The sequence below is a fragment of the Lynx canadensis genome, chromosome B3, assembly GCF_007474595.2.
Source record: "Lynx canadensis isolate LIC74 chromosome B3, mLynCan4.pri.v2, whole genome shotgun sequence".
Classification (NCBI taxonomy): domain Eukaryota; kingdom Metazoa; phylum Chordata; class Mammalia; order Carnivora; family Felidae; genus Lynx; species Lynx canadensis.
Window position 1 is genome coordinate 76,688,233 of NC_044308.2, and position 19,848 is coordinate 76,708,080.

General features: G+C 35.0%; 1 protein-coding gene across 1 annotated transcript in view; it reads left to right on the plus strand.

The window, feature by feature from the left end:
• The window catches only part of LOC115517051 (periphilin-1-like), a 75,920-nt gene extending 56,316 nt beyond the window's left edge, over positions 1 to 19,604 (plus strand). Inside the window, exon 3 of the mRNA XM_032593519.1 lies at positions 18,981 to 19,604. Coding sequence (XP_032449410.1) covers positions 18,981 to 19,494 — 514 coding nt within the window. The 3' untranslated portion in view covers positions 19,495 to 19,604. The remainder of the gene's footprint in view (positions 1 to 18,980) is intronic.
• Positions 19,605 to 19,848: the final 244 nt, after the last annotated feature.

Below are 19,848 nucleotides of genomic sequence, written 5' to 3' on the forward strand. Positions count from 1 at the left end.
TTTATTTTGAGAGAGAGAGCAAGAGCAAGCATGAGCGTGGATGTGGGGCAAAGAGAGAGAATCCCAAGTAGCTTCCAGGCTGTCAGCATGGAGCCTGACACGGGGCTTGAACCCATGAACCATAGATCATGACCTGAGCCGAAATTAAGAGTGATTGCTTAACTGACTGAGCCACCCAGTGCCCCTAAACATTTTAAATAATAAATTTTGCACATGTTTTTTTTTAATGTTTATTTTTGAGAGAGAGAAAGAGAAAGTGTGTGTGAGCATGAGCAGAGGACGGATAGAGAGACAGGGAGAGAGAGACTCCCAAACAGGCTCCGTGCTGTCAGCATATAGAACCACATGGGGCTCGAACTCACAAACCAGGAGACCATGACCTGAGCCAAAATCAAGATCAGATGCTCAACCGACTGAGTCACCTGGGTGCCCCTGCACATGTTTTCTTTAAAAGTTTCGGTATTGTTTATAAGGGTGGCTCTAAAAAGTACCTTCTTTCATAGTAAGCAAGTATTTTTTAGCTGTCTGCTAATTATTTATTTCCCCCTTCTCAGTTTCCAGTAGCCCTTAATTTCTGTTCGTTGGTCCATACAGTTTGTAAGGACTCCTTTCAGCAATGGAGTATGTAAGCTAAAATAAATATCTAATTCCATACTCCTCACTTAATTCAGGGATAGTACGTGACTTAACCTGTTCCAGTTACAAGAAATAACAGGTGTTCTGCTGGGAATACTGGGATTAAGAAGCTTAATCTCTCATTATTATTCGTTTTTTTAACATGTATATAACATACAGAAGTATTTGATCTGAAGAGGTCCGGTAGATCACAGTGAGGACCAGTACCACATGTATCAGCTTGCATTAGGTTATGATGTATAACATCTCTCAAATACAGTTGCTATACCAACAGAGTTACAATGATTGCTCTCATTACAAGTCAACTTCCATTCACTGCTGATCAGTGACAACTCTGCTCTTTTTCCATATGTCTTTTTCATTTGAGGAGTTAGTCAGAACAAGCAGTTCCAATTTGGGCATGCAGTCCTGATGGTATAAATAAGAACTAGTAAGTGATCCCAACACTTAAGTGCTCAAAACTTACTCTCGGTCATGGCATACTTCACATCCACTCATCTTCCATTAGCCAAAACAAATCACACAGCTAAGCCCAAGATTAATTGGGCAAGGCAGTTAGGATATTAATGAGTAAAGTCAATTTTCCTTTGTGTCTAGCTAGTAGAACTTTCTGGAATTTTGAACCTACCAAGAGATAATGGTTATTAAAAAAGTAAAGTACATTCAAATGTTATTAAAAGTTAGATTTTAGTTTTAACTACTGGAAGAAAAATGATACAGTTTCAAATAGTGATTTGTCTTTGGTCGTCATGAGAGAAAAAAGCGGTAAGGAATTCTGAAACATACAGCAGTACTTCTCTCAATTTACCAAATGTTTCTCCAGATGTATAGAAGTGTCAAACTGGCAGATTATTGTGCATCATGTAGGTGTTTTAATTGAAGAATCACTCATTTTCTTCTTCCTTCAAAATTTCTGACATTTGGCATTTGATAATCTTGTAGAGATTATCCCCATCTTCCAACAGAGTAATGTACTGGTCTGTCCAGCACAGCAATGCCCTCGCAGCTCCCAAGAAGTACATGTGGTGGCGAATGGCACCTATTTTAAGGAATACTTTTATGTTTCTTTATCAACAGTTTATATGAATTAAAGTTTTACTTTTTAATCATATTTTTCCTATGAAAATGAAAATAAAAAATTGCAATGCAAATCTAAAATTCTTAAGGCATATGTAAGTCCAGATTTAATCCCTTGCTTAACTGTAATTTCCTGAAGAAAACCCGCCAAATATCTGTCTGAAAATTGTGCCTGAAATCTTGTTATAGAAGTTAATGACAGAAGCTGTGGAGGCAATGGTTTTATTGCTTTATTTATTAGGTTAAAAAAGCTAACAGGGGTGTCTGGGTGGCTCAGTCAGTTAAGCGACCAGCTCTTGATTTTGGCTCAGGTCATGATCTCACCGTCATGAGATTGAGCCCTGAAACTGGGTTCTGTGCTGGACGTGGGGCCTGTTTAAGATTCTTTGCTTTTCCCTCTGCCCCTCTCCCACTCACTCACTCACTCTCTCTCTCTCTCTCAAAAAAAAAGAGGAATAAATTAAAAAGATAACAGTTATATAATCAGATGGTAGAAGGTTTGGAATTAAGTAAAAGGACAGAAAGAAATGGAACTAACTAGGAATTGGAGGCATAAACAGAAGTTGATTCTGTTTAATTTATGATGCAAAAGGTATCAGGTGCCTCACACAATCAACGTGAAGGATGAGAACCAGAACTGGATAGGATAAGGAAGTCTGCATAGCTATGATCCTGCTATAGGAAGTGTTTACTTAGGATATCGCCACTGTCACTGGGCATGTGACAGTTGTCACTGAGCATGTGACTGGGCATCTGACTGGGCATGTGCTGGCCCTGATGCCATTGGACAATTAGCTGATATGGTGCTGGACTCCACATCTTGGAATGTTTGCTTTATGCCATAGAACCTCTAACTGACCCATTATCTTTATGTCACTCCTCCAAAATTCATTTTTCTGGATAGCAGCTACTAATTGGCTGCAATGTGTCACATGCCTAATTCTAGCTGATATAAAGCATATTGAGTGGTGCATTTTCACATACTGTAGTTGTGGGAGGTAATTGCTTGACATACTGGATATTTGCACATTAGGCAGACGAGACAACATACTTGTCTACCACTGTCATTTATAATTTTGTCACACAAAAATGGGATCATTAGCATTTTTGTTTCCTTCCAATCATTTTTATTACAATCAGCACACCAAAGAAATAGTCTTAAAAAAACCTCAGTTTGGTAAACAAATCAAGGAGACAAACTGGTAGTTATCTGTATCATATATGACAGACAAATGTTAATGATCTCAATATGTAAAGAAATTTTAAAATCATTGTCAAACACTTCAATTAAAAATTAACAAAGAATCTGAGCAATTCATAAAGGAAACTAAGTGGCTATTAGGGGCACTTGGGGTGGCTCAGCTGGTTGAGTGTCTGACTGGCTTAGGTCATGATTTTGCAGTTCATAAGCTCAAGCACCATGTAGGGCTCTGCACTGATAGTGTGGAGTCTGCTTGGGATTTTCTCTTTCTTCCTCTCTCTACCCCTCCCTCACTTGCTTTTTCTCTCAAAATAAATAAACTTAAAAAAATAAAGTGGCTATTCAACATGTGAAAGTATGTCAACACAACTGGTATTGAAGGAAATGCATGCAAAACAATGATCTATCATATTTTTGCCTGTCAAACTGGCAAATATTAAAAGATTGATAATATTCAATGTAGGTAATGGCATGAAGAAACCAGCACTCTTATAGTAAACTGGTATTTCATAAAAGAAAGTTTGTTAATAAGATTAAACCCCTAAAATATGAATGTATTTTAACACAGAAATTCTTTCCTAGGGGTTTATCATAGGGAAAACATCAAATATATGTGGGATGATATATGTCAAAGAATATTCATTATAATATTATTTACAACAAAAGAGTTAGAAATGAACTAAATGTCAAGTAAAGAATTAGAGACAGACAGAAAGGTTTAGAAATTTATTCCAAGAAAATATACAGTAGTTACTTTCAGTTTGTGGGATATTGGATGAATTTTGTTTTCTTCCTTGTATATTATTGCTTAAATTTCCTATATGGACATATATAATCTTCATAATACAGAAAAACAATATTCCCATTTATCTAGAATTTGGAAGAGATCATGAAAGAAAGAATCCTCCATTCTAAATCTGATTCTGTTTATGTTTCTGAGTCTTTCTTTATGAAGTGAGAGAATAAGAATACATGAAGTATATCCATGGACCTTGCAATCTCCACAGTATTTATTCTACAGAATGCTTCAAATCCTAATATGTCTTTTTCAAAAGTAAAGGTGTAATGGAATGAGATAGAATTGAGTGAGATGGGTGGTGTTCAGTTGGAAGGTAACTCTCAAGCCTTTCTAGAGCAGATTGTATTGTGGTGTGAAACCAGGTATGTTGGTGAGGTGGGGAGATATTTTGTGCTGTTGGGAATGCAACTCTTATAAATTGTTGTAGGAAATGTTAAATGTCTGAGACACTGCCAGGGGAAAAAGTGAAGGTATAACCCACGATTCCAAAAGAATTTTAAAAGGCATTAAGTGAGGAGAGGAAATTGAAATAGCTAATATATATTAAAAGATTCTAATCCTTATTAGTAATCAGAAAAATGTGATTTATGTGTGTGTGTATGTATGTTTGTATGTATGTACATGTATGTATGTAGACTCCACACCCAACATGGGGCTTGAAATCACATCCCTGAGATTATGAGTCACATACTCTGCCAACTGAGCCAACCATGGGCCCAAAAGCATGTCATTTTATATCACAGTAAGCCATCTTAATATATGCATCAAATTGGCAGAAATTAAAATGTCAGAAATACCAAGTGTTGGTAAGAATATATAGCATTGGAACCATGCACAAACTGTTGGTGGTTGTAAGCTGGTTACAACCACTGTGGAAAAGAGGTTTTGACATAATCCAGGAAAATTGAATATTATGTATACTATGATTTTTAATAATTCTACTTCTATTTGTGTACTCTAGAAAATAATCTTGTATGTGCGTGTCATATTTTCATAGTAGCCTTACTAACCCCAAACTGGAAATAACTCAGTATGTTCACCAACTCAAATGTCCATCAACAGTAGAACTTTGATATTTTGATATATTCATAAAATAGAATATTTATATGATATATCCCCTAATATGGCTGAACATACACATAAAATTGAGTGAGGGAAGAAAGTCAAAATGATAGATGCAGTATGATTTAAATTTTATACATTTGAGAATCTGGGAAAAATCAAATTATTATTTAGGGATTCATAAACATAAAATAGAAAAATGAATTATTCATGGAAATCAGAATAATGGTTATTGCTTGTGGGAAGAAGAGAAATGTAATTAGGAAGGGACACATAGGACAATATTCTGTTTCTAAAACTTAAGTTGGTTATAATTGTTTTTATAATTTACTTACCTTTTGTATACATTACTGAAATGCATTTGAAAGTTAAAAATATTTAAAATAAACCTGTGGATGAAAATACAATGATTATTTGTATGTGCTCCTCTCATGTTTTCTTTATCTGGTACTCATGTTTCCTAACAGCAGTGGACAGGTTGGGGTAAAGTGAAGTGGTTTAAGTTAGAGGACAATGGTACAGCTAAGATACTACCAGACAGTCCGTCAACTCAGTTGAGAAATGCATAACCAAAATTCTCATTCTAACATGAGACAACACCTTTGAGAGGCATATAGCAAGACTTAAATTATAATACTTTTGCCAGATATAGTCAAGAAAAGATATTGAGAAGGATGTATATTCTGCTGTTGTTTGTTGAAGTATTCTATAAATGGCAGTTTGATCCAGTTTGATGACATTGTTTAGCAATATCATCCTTACTGTATTTCTGTCTATATGTCTTTGAGAGAGAAGTGTTGAAATCTCTGACTATAATTGTGAATTATCTATTTTAATTATGTCAGTTTTTGCTTCATGTCTTTTCTAGTTCTGTTGGTAGTTGCATACCCATTTAGGATTGGTATATCTTCTTGGTGAACTAAAACTTTTATCATTATATAATGTTCTTTATCCGTGGTAACTTCTTTGCTCTAAAGAATACTTTGTCTGATTTCAATATAGCCACTTTGATTAATAGTTAATAGTTATCTTTTTACATTCTTTTCCTTTTAACCTACCTATATTACTTTATTTATGGACAGCATCTCGATGGGTCATGTTTGTTTATCCATTCTGACAATCTGTCTTTTAATAGCGTGCTTAGATCATTTAAATATAATTTTGATGTTTGTACTTAGGTCTATCACTTTGTTTTATGTTTGTTCCACCTGTTTTTGTTCCTCTGTTTTACCTTTCTTGCCTTCTTGTGGGTCATTTGACATTTTTTTAGCATTCATCTTTTGTGATTCTGACTATATACCTCTGAAAAATTTTTTTTTTTTGTGGTAGCTCTAGTGATTATAAAATACTTAACTTTTTCCGTTGGCTTAGAATCATTGATTTTACTACCTCAATTCGGACGTGGGCTCTTACTACCTTATTGCTTCCCATGTATGCTATAGATTGCTTATATATCTACATGAATTCAAATATCTTTATTTCACCTTCATTCTTGCAGAATATTTTTACTGGATATAGAATTCTGGGCTGACAGTTCTTTTCTTCTGGGACTTTAAAATGTTGTGCCTTTTTTTTTTTTTTTTTTTTGGTTTCTATGTTTTGTGATGAGAGATTTCTTTTATCTGAGTCATTGTTCAATTGATGTGTTGTTTTCTCTGGCTGCTTTCAAGATTGTTTTGTCTTTAGTGTCCAGTGGTTTGATTATGACATATATAACATATATAGATATATATTTGTTTGCTTTCAACCTGTTTTAGGCTCACTCAGCTTCTTGAAGCTATAGAGACTTTTTGTTTCACTTGAGGTGTTTTTGACCATTATTTCTTCGAAGATTTTTTCAGCTATGCACTTTATCTTCTCTTTCTGTAACTCTGAAGATACGAATGTTAAACTTTTATTGTGCCATAGTCTCTGTGACTCTTCTCACTTTTTAAGACTCGATTGAATAATTTATGTTGATCTGTCTTCAAGTTTACTGACTCTTACCTGTCATCTTCATTCTATTGAGTCCATTTACTGAGTTTTTTTTTCTTGAGTTATATTTTTTAATACTAAAGTTTCCATGTAGTTCTTCTTTATATATTCTATTGCTTTGCCAAGAATTTCTATTTTAAAACTCATTTTAAGTGTGTTCAAGATTGCTAATTCAAGCATTTAATAAAGGCTCCTTAAAAATGTCTGTGAGATTATTTCAACATCTGTGTCATCTCGGTGTTGGCATCTGTAGTTTGTCTTTTCTCTTCTCAGAGGGGTTTTCCTGGTGCATCATATGCAAATTAATTTTGGAATGTATTCAAGACAGTTGGAATATTATAAGACTCTGGATTTTATTTAATCCTATTGAGAGAATTGAAGCTTATGTTTTAGCAGAAAATCAACCTGCTTATGTTCAGGCCACATGTTCTGCCTTGCCTTCTGTGAGCCTTCAGTGTTTGAAGGTTTTATAGTGCTTTTTGGATATTTTCTGACTATGTACCACCCAGTGCTCATTTTGGAACTTGGATGGTGGTTTGCCTATTATTTAGTTCTCAGTTTTTGGTATTCTAATTAGGATAAGAGTCACACTTGTGTATCTGGGAATGAGCCCTGATGTTCATAGACAACATTTTGGGTTATTTCTTTGAATTCTTTCTTTTTTAGTTCAGGCCAGAAATTTGGTATTGCTGTTAAACTACTCACTGCACACTTCATTTTTCGATCCTGCATTCAGTACCAAGTTATGTGAGGACAGAGAGAGGAAAAAAATAGTGAGGGTTAACCCACTCACTTGGAACCATAGCTTTACCAAACAGAGAAGAAGGTTCACCTACTTCAGTAATTTTATTTTATTTTATTTTTCTAATTCCAGCATACTTATTGTATAGTGTTATATTAGTTTCAGGTGTACAATATAGTGATCCAGTTGTTGTATACATTACTCAGTGCTCATCACAATAAGTGTATTCTTAATCCCCTTCACCTAAACCTCTCTAGTTAAGAATCTCTTCTTGGGTTTGTCTCTTTTTTTCTTTGTTCATTTGTTTTTTTTCTTGAATTTCACATATAAGTAAAATAATATGGTATTTTTCTTTCTCTAACTGACTTACTTCACTTAATACTATACTCCCTAGATCCTTCCATGTTGCAAATGGCAAGATTTCATTATTTTTATGGGTGCATAATATTCCATTGTGTGTATGTACCACTTCTTTATGTATTCATCTGTAAATGCAAATTTGGGCTGCTTCCATAATTTGACTTTTTTAAATAATGTGATAAACATAGGGGTGCATATATCTTTTTGAATTTGTGTTTTCATATTCTTCGTGTAAATACTCAACAGTAGAATTACTAGACCATATGGTAATTCTGTTTTTAAACTTTTGAGGAAACTGTACTGTTTTCTATGGTGGCTGCACCAATTACATTCCCCTTAGCAGTGATGAGGGTTCCTTTTTCTCCACATCCTCACCAACACTTATTGTTTCTTGTATTTTTGATTTTAGCCATTCTGACAGCTGTGAGGTGATACCTCATTGTGGTTTTGATTTATATTTACCTTGTTTTTTCACTATTGAGTAGGATATTTGCTGTGGGTTTTTGATTTATGGCTTTTGTTATGTTGAGGTATGTTCCCTGTAAACCTACTTTGGTGAGAGTTTTATAAGGAATGGATGTTGCACATTATCACATGCTTTTTCTGCATATATTGAAATGACATTTTTCTTATCCCTTCTCTTCTTGATGTGATGTATCTATGCTGACTGATTTGTGAATATTGAACCATTTTGCATCCCTGGAATAAATCCCATTTTATTGTAGGGAATGATTTTTTTTAAATGTATTGTTGGATTTGGCTTGTCAATGTTTTTGTTGAGGACTTTTGCATCTGTGTTCATCAGAGATAATTGGCCTGTAGTTCTTAATTGAAAAAAAAATTGTTTTTTGTAGTGTCTTCATCTGGTTTTGGTTTTGGTATAAAGTCATGCTGGCCTAATAGAATGAATTTGGAAGAATTCTTTCCGCTTCTATTTTTTGCAGTACTTTGAGAAGAATAGGAATTAACTCTTTTTTAAATGTTTGCTAAATTTCACCTGGGATGCTCTCTGGTCCTGGACTTTTGTTTGTTGCGGATTTTCTTGATTACCAATTCAATTTCATTGCTGATAATCAGTCTGTTCATATTTTCTATTTCTTCCTGATTCCATTTGGGGAGGTTATGTGTTTCTAGGAATTATCCATTTCTTTTAGGTTGTCCAATTTGTTGGCGTATAGTTTTTTTTATAATATTTTCTTATAATCCTTTGTGTTTCTGTGATGTTGGTTGTTATTTTTCCTCTTTCATTTCTGATATTGTCTGAGTCCTCTGTCTCTGTCTTTTTTTTTTTCTTTTTTCTTTTGATGAATCTGGCTAAAGATTCATCAATTTTGTTCATCTTTCAAAGAACCAGTTCCTGGTTTTGCTGATTTGTTCTATTGTTTGTTTGTTTGGTTAGTTTTAGTTTCTATTTTGTTTATTTCTGATGTAATTTTTATTATTTCCTTCTTTCTACTGATTGTGGGTTTTGTTCTTTTTTTCTAGCTCTTTTTGGGATAATTTTAGGTTGTTTATTGGAATTGGTTTTTTCTTTTTGAGGTAGGCCTGTATTGATATAACCTTCCCTCTTAGAACAGCTTTTGCCAAAGATTTGGGATCATTGTGTTTTCATTTGCATTTGTTTCCATGTATTTTTTAATTTCTTTTTTGATTTCTTGGTTGACCCATTTGTAGTGTAGTAGCATGTTATTTAACCTCAATGTGTATTTGTGTTCTTTCCAGATCCTTTTTTGTAATTGATTTTTAGTTTCATAATGTTGTAGTTAGAAAAGATGTATGAAGGGACTTCAGTCTTTTTAAATTTGTTGAGACTTGTTTTGTGGCCTAAAGTGATGTATTCTGGAGGACATTCCATGTGTACTTGAAAAGAATGTGTGTTCTGTTGTTTTAGTGTATTATGTTCTAAATATATCTGTTAAATGCTTCTGGTCCAGTGTGTCACTCAAAGCCACTGTTTCCTTGATTTTTTGTTTGGATGATGTGTCCATTTATATAAGTGGTGTGTTAAAGTCCCCTATTATTATTGTATGACTATAAATTACTCCTTTTAAGCTTGTTTTTAACTGCTTTAAATTTTTAGGTGCTTCCATGTTTGTGCATAAGTATTTACAATTGTTAAATCATCTTGTATTGTCCCCTTAATGATTATATAATGTCTTCTTTGTCTCTTGTTGCAATCTGTGTTAAAGTCTATTTTCTCCAATATAGGTATTGCTACCATGGCTTTCTTTTCACATCCATTTTCATGGTAAAGTTTTGTGCATTCCTTCACTTCAATCTGCGTGTGTGTTTATGTCTGAAATGAGTGTCTTGTAAGCAGCACATAGGTGGGTCTTGCTTTTTTATCCATTTTGTCACCTTCTGTCTTTTCATTGGAGTGTTTAGTCTATTTTCTTTCAAAGTAATTATTGATAGGTATGTACTTATTGTCATTCCATTACTTATTTTATGGTTGTTTTTGTAGTTCTTACCTGTTCCTTTCTTCTCTTACTCTTTTCTCTCATGGTTTGCTGGCTGTCTTTAGTGATACAGTCATTTCCCTTTCTCTTTATTTTTTTGTGTTTCTGTTGTCAGTTTTTGATTTGTGGTTACCATTAGATTTACATATAACATCTTATACATATAGCAGTTTATATTTAGCTGATAGTTGCTTAAATTTTAACACATTCTTTACTCCTCTTCTCCTCATGTTTTAAGTATATGGTATTATACTTTACATCCTTTTCTTTTGTGAATCCCTCAACTGATTTTTATAGATATACTTAATTTTACTGCTTTGTGCTTCCTACTTTTCTTACTACTGCTTATGGTCTTTCCTTTCCACTCTGAGTGCCCTGAACATTTTTTTTTTTTTAAATTTTTTTTTTCAACGTTTTTATTTATTTCTGGGACAGAGAGAGACAGAGCATGAACGGGGGAGGGGCAGAGAGAGAGGGAGACACAGAATCGGAAACAGGCTCCAGGCTCCGAGCCATCAGCCCAGAGCCTGACGCGGGGCTCGAACTCACGGACCGTGAGATCGTGACCTGGCTGAAGTCGGATGCTTAACCGACTGCGCCACCCAGGCGCCCCTGCCCTGAACATTTTTTGTAGGATAGTTTAGTGGTAATGAATTCCTTTAACTTTTATTTGTCTGGGAAACTCCTTGTCTTTCCTTCTATTCTGATTGATAGCCTTGTTGGATAGAGTATTCTTGGTTGCAGGTTTTTTTTTTCTTTCAGCATTTTGACTGTATCATGACACTCCTTTCTTACCTACAGAGTGTTTGTTGAAAAATCAGCTGGTAGCCTTATGGGTTTTCTCTTGTATGTAACTGTTTTCTTTTCTCTTGCTGGCTCTAAAGTACTTTTTTGCTATTTTAATTACTATATATCTTGATGTGGACCTTTGTGGGTTGATGTTGTTGGAGGCTCTCTGGGCCTCCCGGATTTGGATTTCTGTTTCCTTCCCCAGATTCAGGAAGTTTTCAGCTATTATTTCTTCAAATAAATTGTCTGCCCCTTTTCTTTTTCTTTTTATTCTGGTATCCTTATAATGTGAATTTTATTACGTTTGATGGTGTTGTTGAGTTCTCTTAATCTATATTTTTTAATAATTTTTTCACTTTTTAAAATATTTCCTATTTATTTATTGAGAGTATCACTGAGATCCTCCACTCTTTTCTCAAGCTCAGTGAATATCTTTGTGATCATTACTTTAAATTGTCCATCAGTCATATTGCTTTGTTTCATTTAGCTCTCTTGCTATGATTTTGTCTTGCTCTTCCATTTGGGACATATTCCTGTTTCTCCTGATTTTGTCTAATTCTGTGTCTGTTTCTATGTGATAAGAAAGTCAGCTATGTCTCCTCGTCTTCGATGTAGTGGCCATATGAAGAAGAGGTCCTGTAGTGCCTTGCAGGGCAATGCCCCTGTTCACCAGAACCCAGCACTTTAGAGGTGTCTCCTACACCCTAATTGTGGTTGAGCTGGGTTTGCTTTCTGTTTAATCTACCTCAGCTCTCTTTTCCTGTTGTGGGCAGGGTTTGTTGTTGTGTTAATGTGCTAGGTATTTTTTGTATTTAATTAAGTGGAAGAATTATACATAATGGATTTATTAGGAAATCTTGATTATTTTGTAAAAGTGAAAAACTTACATTGGTTTCTTGTTTTAATAGACAACATCTCATATCCATTCATTATAATAAAGCCAAATCATAGGCAGAGGAAAAGATTTTGTTTTCCATTTTGTAAAAATGTATTTCTTCACTTCATCCTTTTAATATATCTATTGCAGAGGTACAAATTAAAGAAAAGGAGAGTTGAGGAACATTATGCATTTGTGCCATTCTGTTAGGATCTTGTCAGTTTACACTTGCAATTCATGTAGGAATGAGTGATGAGACTGGGTTGGTGTCAACTGTCTCAGTTTAAATAATCAATCAGTTGCAGGTCCCTTATGTTTCATGCCTAGCTAGTCTCAGGGATCTTTAAATTTATGGATCCATCTTCTAATTTTTTTTTGTAATCATCTCATCAATACTGATTATATGTTATTTGATAAAGACTCTTTATCTTGAGTTATAGTGGCTTGTTTAGATAGTAACCTTGGTCAGATCTAGTACTTTTTAAAATTCCTGAGTTACTGTTGAAAGAAGAATTTGATCAAGTCCCCAGACATCTTTGAAACTAGAGGAATGGTTACAAACTAGCTGTTAATTCTGTTTTGCCAATATTCTTTTTGTTCTCAATTTTTTTCTTTCAGTGGGAATATATTACCTTAAAAGTCATAATATTAATACCTAATATTAATGTCACTAATAAAGGAGCTGATAATTTTTAAATATTAATGACTTATAGGAAATCCTAAAAATAGAGACAGGGTATAAATATAGACTGCTTTCTACTATATTTGAATTAACATAATACTGTCAAGTCAAATGAAATAGGATGTCCTTATATAGATCCAAATATATGTAGGGATTTAGAAGGATATATGTTTCATGTCAATAAGTATAGAATAATATATCCCTTAAATGACAGTGGGAAGACTAGCCATTTGAGAACAAAGAATATGGCCTTTTAAGTTTTCTACACCAAAACAAATTTCAGACAAATTAAACATTTATTTGTATATGAAAATATCACAAAGTAGTGGAAGAAAATGGTTTACTTGAATACTTATGTAGTGTGAAAGTCTTGTCAAATCATAATGTGAAACATAGAAATGATTTTAAAAGTTAAAAACTTAACTATTTGACAATTAAAAATTCTTTAAAAAATTTTTTTTAAACGTTTATTTATTTTTTTGAGACAGAGAGAGGCAGAGCATGAATGGTGGAGGGTCAGAGAGAGAGGGAGACACAGAATCCGAAACAGGCTCCAGGCTCTGAGCTGTCGGCACAGAACCCGACGTGGGGCTCAAACTCACAGACTGAGATCATGACCTGAGCTAAAGTCGGATGCTCAACCGACTGAGCCACCCAGGCGCCCCTGACAATTAAAAACTCTATATGACCACAATAATAAAGAAATGAAGCAAGATAAAATTTGAACTTAGAGAAATATGTCACATATATAAGACCTCTGTAATTCAAAGAGCTCTTCAAAAATCAGTTTAAAAAAAGGCAACTTAACTGGAAAACATGGAAAAGACATTCTGACAATTTAAGGAAGAAATTTAAATGACTCTCAACTATTAAAACAAAAATTCAGTAATTGAAAAAATAATCTTGACTTGAAATAAGCTTTTACCTATCATAGTAGCACAAATTAAAAGATTGATAATGTTCATTTGGGATAAAGATATAGGTAAATGGATGTATTAATTTGACATTGGTTGGTAATTCATTATCGTTTTTGGAGAACAATTTGGCAGTATGATCTGAGAATTTTCACATTTTTTCACTAGCAATTCTACTTTAAGGAATGAATTTTATAGATTCTATCATTACTGCCCCCCATATTCTTACATTACAATAAATATACATCACAGCATACTTAAAACAGCAAAATTATAAGTAAATTAGACCTATCGTAAGGAGACTAGTTAAACAAATTGTAGTACAACTATAAGAGCATGGAGTGCAAATGTTAAAAATAAAAAGGTAGCTTGGGGCATCTGGGTTGAGCTTCTGACCCTTGATTTCAGCTCAGGTCATGATCCCAGGGTTGTAGGATCAAGCCCTGTGTTCTCTGCTTAAGGTTCTCTCTCTGCCTCTTTGTCTCTCTCTCTCCCTCTGCCCCTCTCCCCCTCTCTCTCTGCCTCTCTAAAAAAACAAAAAAAAAAAACCAAAAAAACAAAATAGGGGGTGCCTGTGTGGCTCAGGTGGTTGAGTGTCCAACTATTGATCTTGGCACAGGTCATAATCTTACAGTTCATGAGTTCAAGCCCCACATCAGGCTCTCTGCTGACAGTGCAGAGCCTGCTTGGGATTCTGTCGCCTTCTCTTTCTGACTCTTCCTGTTCACATGCACTCTCTCTGTCTCAAAATAAACAAATAAACTTTATAAACATATAAATATTTTATTATACATTTATTTAATAATGTTTGAATGTGTGAAAAATAGGCCAATGATAATTTAAATGGTAAAAAGGTGTAGAGCAGTATTTAAAGTGTGTGCCCACTTTTGAAAAGACTGCAAATACGTAAAACTAGAGATGGGTAAATTAATCTATCAGGATAGATATATATGTACAAAAATATTAAAAGTTTTTTACTTCTGGAGAGTAGGGTTGCAATAGGAGTACTTCTGTTTTTACTTCTTCTTCTGTATTGTTTACATTTTTATAGTATGCATAGGTTTCATAAGAAAACACAAAGGAGACAAATTGGAAAGAGATGAATGACTTGTTGCCACCTGGGAGTGCCACAAGTTTCTGTCTTACTCTTTTACACTGTTGAAAATGTTTCCAATTAGTTGAATGAAGTCATATATGACAAGCTTATCATGTTTTCTGATGGTAAAAAAAAATTGGGAAGAACTGTTAAATTAGCCGGTGGAATCAAATTTCAACTTCTGAAGAACTGGAATGTCGGTGTGAAACTAACAATAAAAACTTAACAAGGATAAATATAACTTACTCTCTTTAGGTATAAGTAATTGATTATTTCAAGATAAAGGGTACATGGCTGGAACATCACGTGGAAAACGATTTAGTTTCCATGAGCTCCATATGAACTGAAGATGTGATACCCTTGTACTTTAGATTATGTAGGTCTCAGGAATTGTTGTGGTGCTCTGTATTAGGACATGTGGATTATCCTATTCTGTTAAGAGTGCTATACTTTTTAGAGAACTATTGCAAGTGGTGTGCATCTGGAGGACAGTGATCAAGATGGTGAAGGATCTATAAACTCTGCCATAAATTGGGGTTCTTCACCTTAGAGAAGAGAGAATTAAGGAGAGACAGGATGGTTATATTCAAGTGTTTGGAGGTTGTCTTGTGACAGTATTTTCCTTTGTTGATTCAGAGAGCAGATTCTAGTTCTGTAGGACCAGAGAACCAACAATATAATAATAATAATAATAATAATAATAATAATAATAATAAACCTCCCAGTTCCTGAATGTTTAGCAAAAACTAGATAATGTACACAGACACAATGCAATGTATTGTTTACTTGGGCAGGATGATGAATTATGTATTTTCTAATATAAAAAAACAATAACTCCAACCTAAGATTCTAAGATAATGATTTAAACTGTTTTCATATATAAGTAGAATGGGTAGTTAAACCTATAAGGGTTTTAAACCCATACATTTTACAGAGATCTACAACTGTATATAAGAAAATTATAATAAGACCTCTACCAAATGAATGGCTTAAAATTACTGTTTCCTGAACTTTTCAAAATAAGGAATAACGTAAAATGGGAATAAAGTTCACAGATGTTTTAATTTGTATATGTATCTGATAGAATGAACTGTGTGTGAAGAGCAGAGAAGTGAAGAGATTATAACTTTGGTAATCTAGGAGCATATGTATAATATCTAATCCAATGGACATTCGAGTTAAGGGTTAGGAGATCCAATCTCTTGGTGTTGAGAAGTACCAAGTAAGGACAAATGTACCTGGCACCCAGGGAATCTGCTATTAAAATTAAGGTATACCAACAGTCAAGAGGATTCAATGTTAAATACTGTCCCTAGGGATTCTTATACTGGGCCTTATTCTCAATAGATGGGAGTGGATTAACAGAATATTCAGGGACCAGTTGGTAATTCTAGTTTAGAGTTCAAGGGCTATGGGGGCAGGGAATTAAGGAGAGTATTATACAATCATATTAAGTGTGAAGATTGTAATAGTGAGTATCAGTGGTTGTTTGGGCGATAGTGGCTCCTTGTTTTGTTTTGTAAGCTTTTGTAAGCTTCTTGATAGTGTTGTGAAATTGTAGTTATATTCCTCATGTATACAAGTGTTTTCCTTTACCTTTATATAGTCTAGGTTTTAGAAAGTACCGGTAACAAATTTATTACTCTAGTGATAATTTAGATCATTCCAATTAAGTCCTGAAAGTATAGAACAATTTAGTTGTCAAGAGAAAGGAAACCATTTATGTACTTTCCCAATTCTAGTGAATAATACTTTAATAATAGAAAATAGATCCTTGAGAATTTTTCTTGAAGGAACTAAGTTATTCAGAATTTATGGTCAAAAACATATTAAGATATATTTGAATACTTGTAGTAATGAGTGATTTATAGTACATCTTTGCTTGAAGAATGTATCTAAAGTGTAATCTTTGTAATTGAGACAGCAATTAACCATTGCAATAGAAAACAATCAAAAACACTTAAAAAGGATGTAGCAAAAAGATGAAATGTTATGAAGAGAAAACTCTTAGAAACAAAACTCCTAAATATGTGTTTTAGTTAACATCATGTATACAGTATTAAATCACTGTGATTCTTTGATATTCAAAGTACAGTCATTGGACCAGCAGAATCAGAATCACTGGGGAGCTTGTGAAAATGCAGAATCTCAGATCCCACCCAGGACCTATTGAATCAGGGTCTGCATTTTAATGTGATCCTTATGTGTGTGCACATTTAACTTTAAGAAGCTCTGCTGTGGGAGGGGTTAACATGGTGGTGTAGTAGGGGGACCCTGGACTAGTCTCCTCCCTAGAACACAGCTAGATCAATAAATCATTTGGAGCACCTAAGAAATTGATCTGAGGATTAAGAGAACAATCTGCATAATTTGAGGGAGAGAATATGGCAGTGGGGAGTGGGGATTTGAAGAGGGAAAATCCACAGTTGCTACAGAAGGGTGGAAGCCCTTTTCACAGACAGGAGAAAAAGTGAAGGGGAGAGAGACCAGTGTGTTGGTTCCTGCAAGAAAAGCATTTCCCCTAAACCACTGATAGGGGAATCGTAAGGAACTGATTAATCACATTTTTGTAAACAGTGAAGCCAAAATTCTGAGTTTATGGAAGTCTGCACCATTTGCTGAAGTACACTCCAGGTGGGTAGTTGTGCTCCTGGGGAAAAGGAAGGGAAGCCTGGGAGCAGACAACAGACAGTATGGTGTGGGGGGGTCCCTTGGGTCACACTGAAAAAGGTCCCCTTCCCTGAGTACATTTGAAAGAGGGTATATCGCCTCTCCAAGGATAAAAGACTTGGCTGGCACCTTTGAGTGGCAGTTCAATAGCAGAAGACAGAGGCACGTGCAGAGGGTGGATAAAGCAGCTTTTCTCTGTGTTTCACCATAAACTCTAGACACCTGCCCTACCATGGGACTGCTTTTCTGGGGTAGAACGGCACCAGGAGCAGCCCTGCAAAGCTCTCCTCTGTGAGAGGGAGTGGGTCCATGCATTGTCCAGTCCTTTAAGATTTGGAACTTCGAATCTCGGTCGTGTGCCATAGATAAAACACAGGAGAGCTGTGGTGCCCAGTGTGTTGACAGTCTGGGCATAGAAGGGTTAAGGACAGGGGTCTGATGGAAGTCTGGGACATGGGAGGGGAGAGTGTTCGCTTGTCTGTGAGGGCTACCTGAACAGTGGTGGACGCCAGCTCTTCTACCCTGGGCTACAGAGTAGGGCGATGCCATTTTCCCTGCCCACCATCACCATATGACTTCACTGAGTAACACAGCACCCCCAGTCGAGGCTGGAGCTGCTTACACAAAACTCTGCCCCCTTGCATTCTACAGGGATATCTTTACAAGGGCATGTCTGATTGGGAGCCAGTGCAGTAAGCCTCTCCCCCAGAGGACTGGCACATGTCCCCCACATGTACCAAGCCTACTGATCATAGAGTGCTCCAGAGCATCCATTTCAGTTCTTCAGTTCTGGTGGAAATAGGACCAACCCTTTTTTTTTTTTTTTTTTTTTTTTTTAAATCAGGCTTACAGTGTTTTTGTTCATTTGTTTTTTTGTTTCTTTTTATTTTTTCTTTTTTTTTTTTTTTGAACATCCTTCTCTTTCTTTTCTTTTTCTTGCTTTTTCTTTGGAATCAGGTTTATAGTTTTTTGTATGTACATTTGTATTGTTGTTGTTGTCTTTCCTTTACCTTTTCTCTCTTTTTTTGTATACTTTAAAAAAATTTTAAATCAGGCTTATTTTAACAAACCTTGGGTGCCTGGGTGGCTCAATTGGTTAAGCATTGGACTTTGGCTCAGGTCATGATCTCATGGTTGGCGGGTTTGAGCCCCATGTTGGGCTCTGTGCCGATAGCTCAGAGCCTGGAGCCTGCTTCAGATTCTGTGTCTCCATCTCTCTCTGCCCCTCCCCTACTCATGTTCTGTCTCTCTCTCTCTCGAAAATAAATAAACATTAAAAAATTAAACAAAAACAAAAACAAATCAAAGCACACTTAAAGGTCCAAACACTCCCCATTGCATGCAAGGAAGTCCTCTTCAGAGGACTGACGTGGGGGAAAGAACAACCAAATCATAACAGCAAAGTGCACACAACATGCATCAGAAACACTTCCTGAAGTGCAAGGCCTTAGACAGTGTATAACCCTTTCTTAATAACATTAGAAAATGCTATTAAGCTATTAAGCATTAGAAAATAGTATTCATACACCTTTTGGGATGAGCACTGGGTGTTGTATGGAAACCAATTTGTCAATAAATTTCATATATAAAAAAAATAAAAATAAATAAATAAATAAATAAAATTAAAATTGTATTAAAACAGCAAAAAAAAAAAAAGAGACACTTCACCCTCAAGTTCTTCAGCAGTTCCTTCATCAAAGGTGTTAGACAAACCCAGTCGGCTAACCGAAAAGGAACTTGCTGAGGCTGCAAGCAAGTGGGCTGCTGAAAAGCTGGAAAAGGCAGATGAGAGTAACTTACCTGAAATTTCTGAGTATGAGGCAGGATCCACAGCACCACTGTTTATTGACCAGCCAGAAGAACCTGAGTCAAATGCAACAGATGGCATGGAATTATTTGAAGACAGTCAGCTAACCAGTCGCTCTAAAGCAATAGCATCAAAAACCAAAGAGATTGAACAGGTTTACCGACAAGACTGTGAAACTTTCGGGATGGTTGTGAAAATGCTGATTGAAAAAGATCCTTCATTAGAAAAGTCTATACAGTTTGCATTGAGACAGAATTTACATGAAATAGGTGAGAGGTGTGTTGAGGAACTCAAACATTTCATTGCAGAGTATGACACCTCTAGTCAAGATTTTGGAGAGCCTTTTTAGAAAATTGCTCAGGCAAAAAAATGTTTCTAGTTTTTTTTTTTTTTTTGGATTGTGTAAATCCTTAATATATAGAATTTTTGTGATGAAGAGAAATACTTTATGATAGTCGACCACATTTCCGATATCAAATAAACATCTAAAATAGTTTAAAAAAAAAAAAAGAAAATAGCATTCATAATACACAAAAGACAGAAACCTCAACAAAATGGAAACATGGAGGAATTCTCCCCCAAAGAAAGATCAAGAAGAAATCACAGGCAGGGATTTGCTCAAAACAAATATAAGTAATATATCTGAACAACAGTTTAGAACAACAGTCATAAGAATACTAGGTGGGCTTGAAAAAAAGCATAG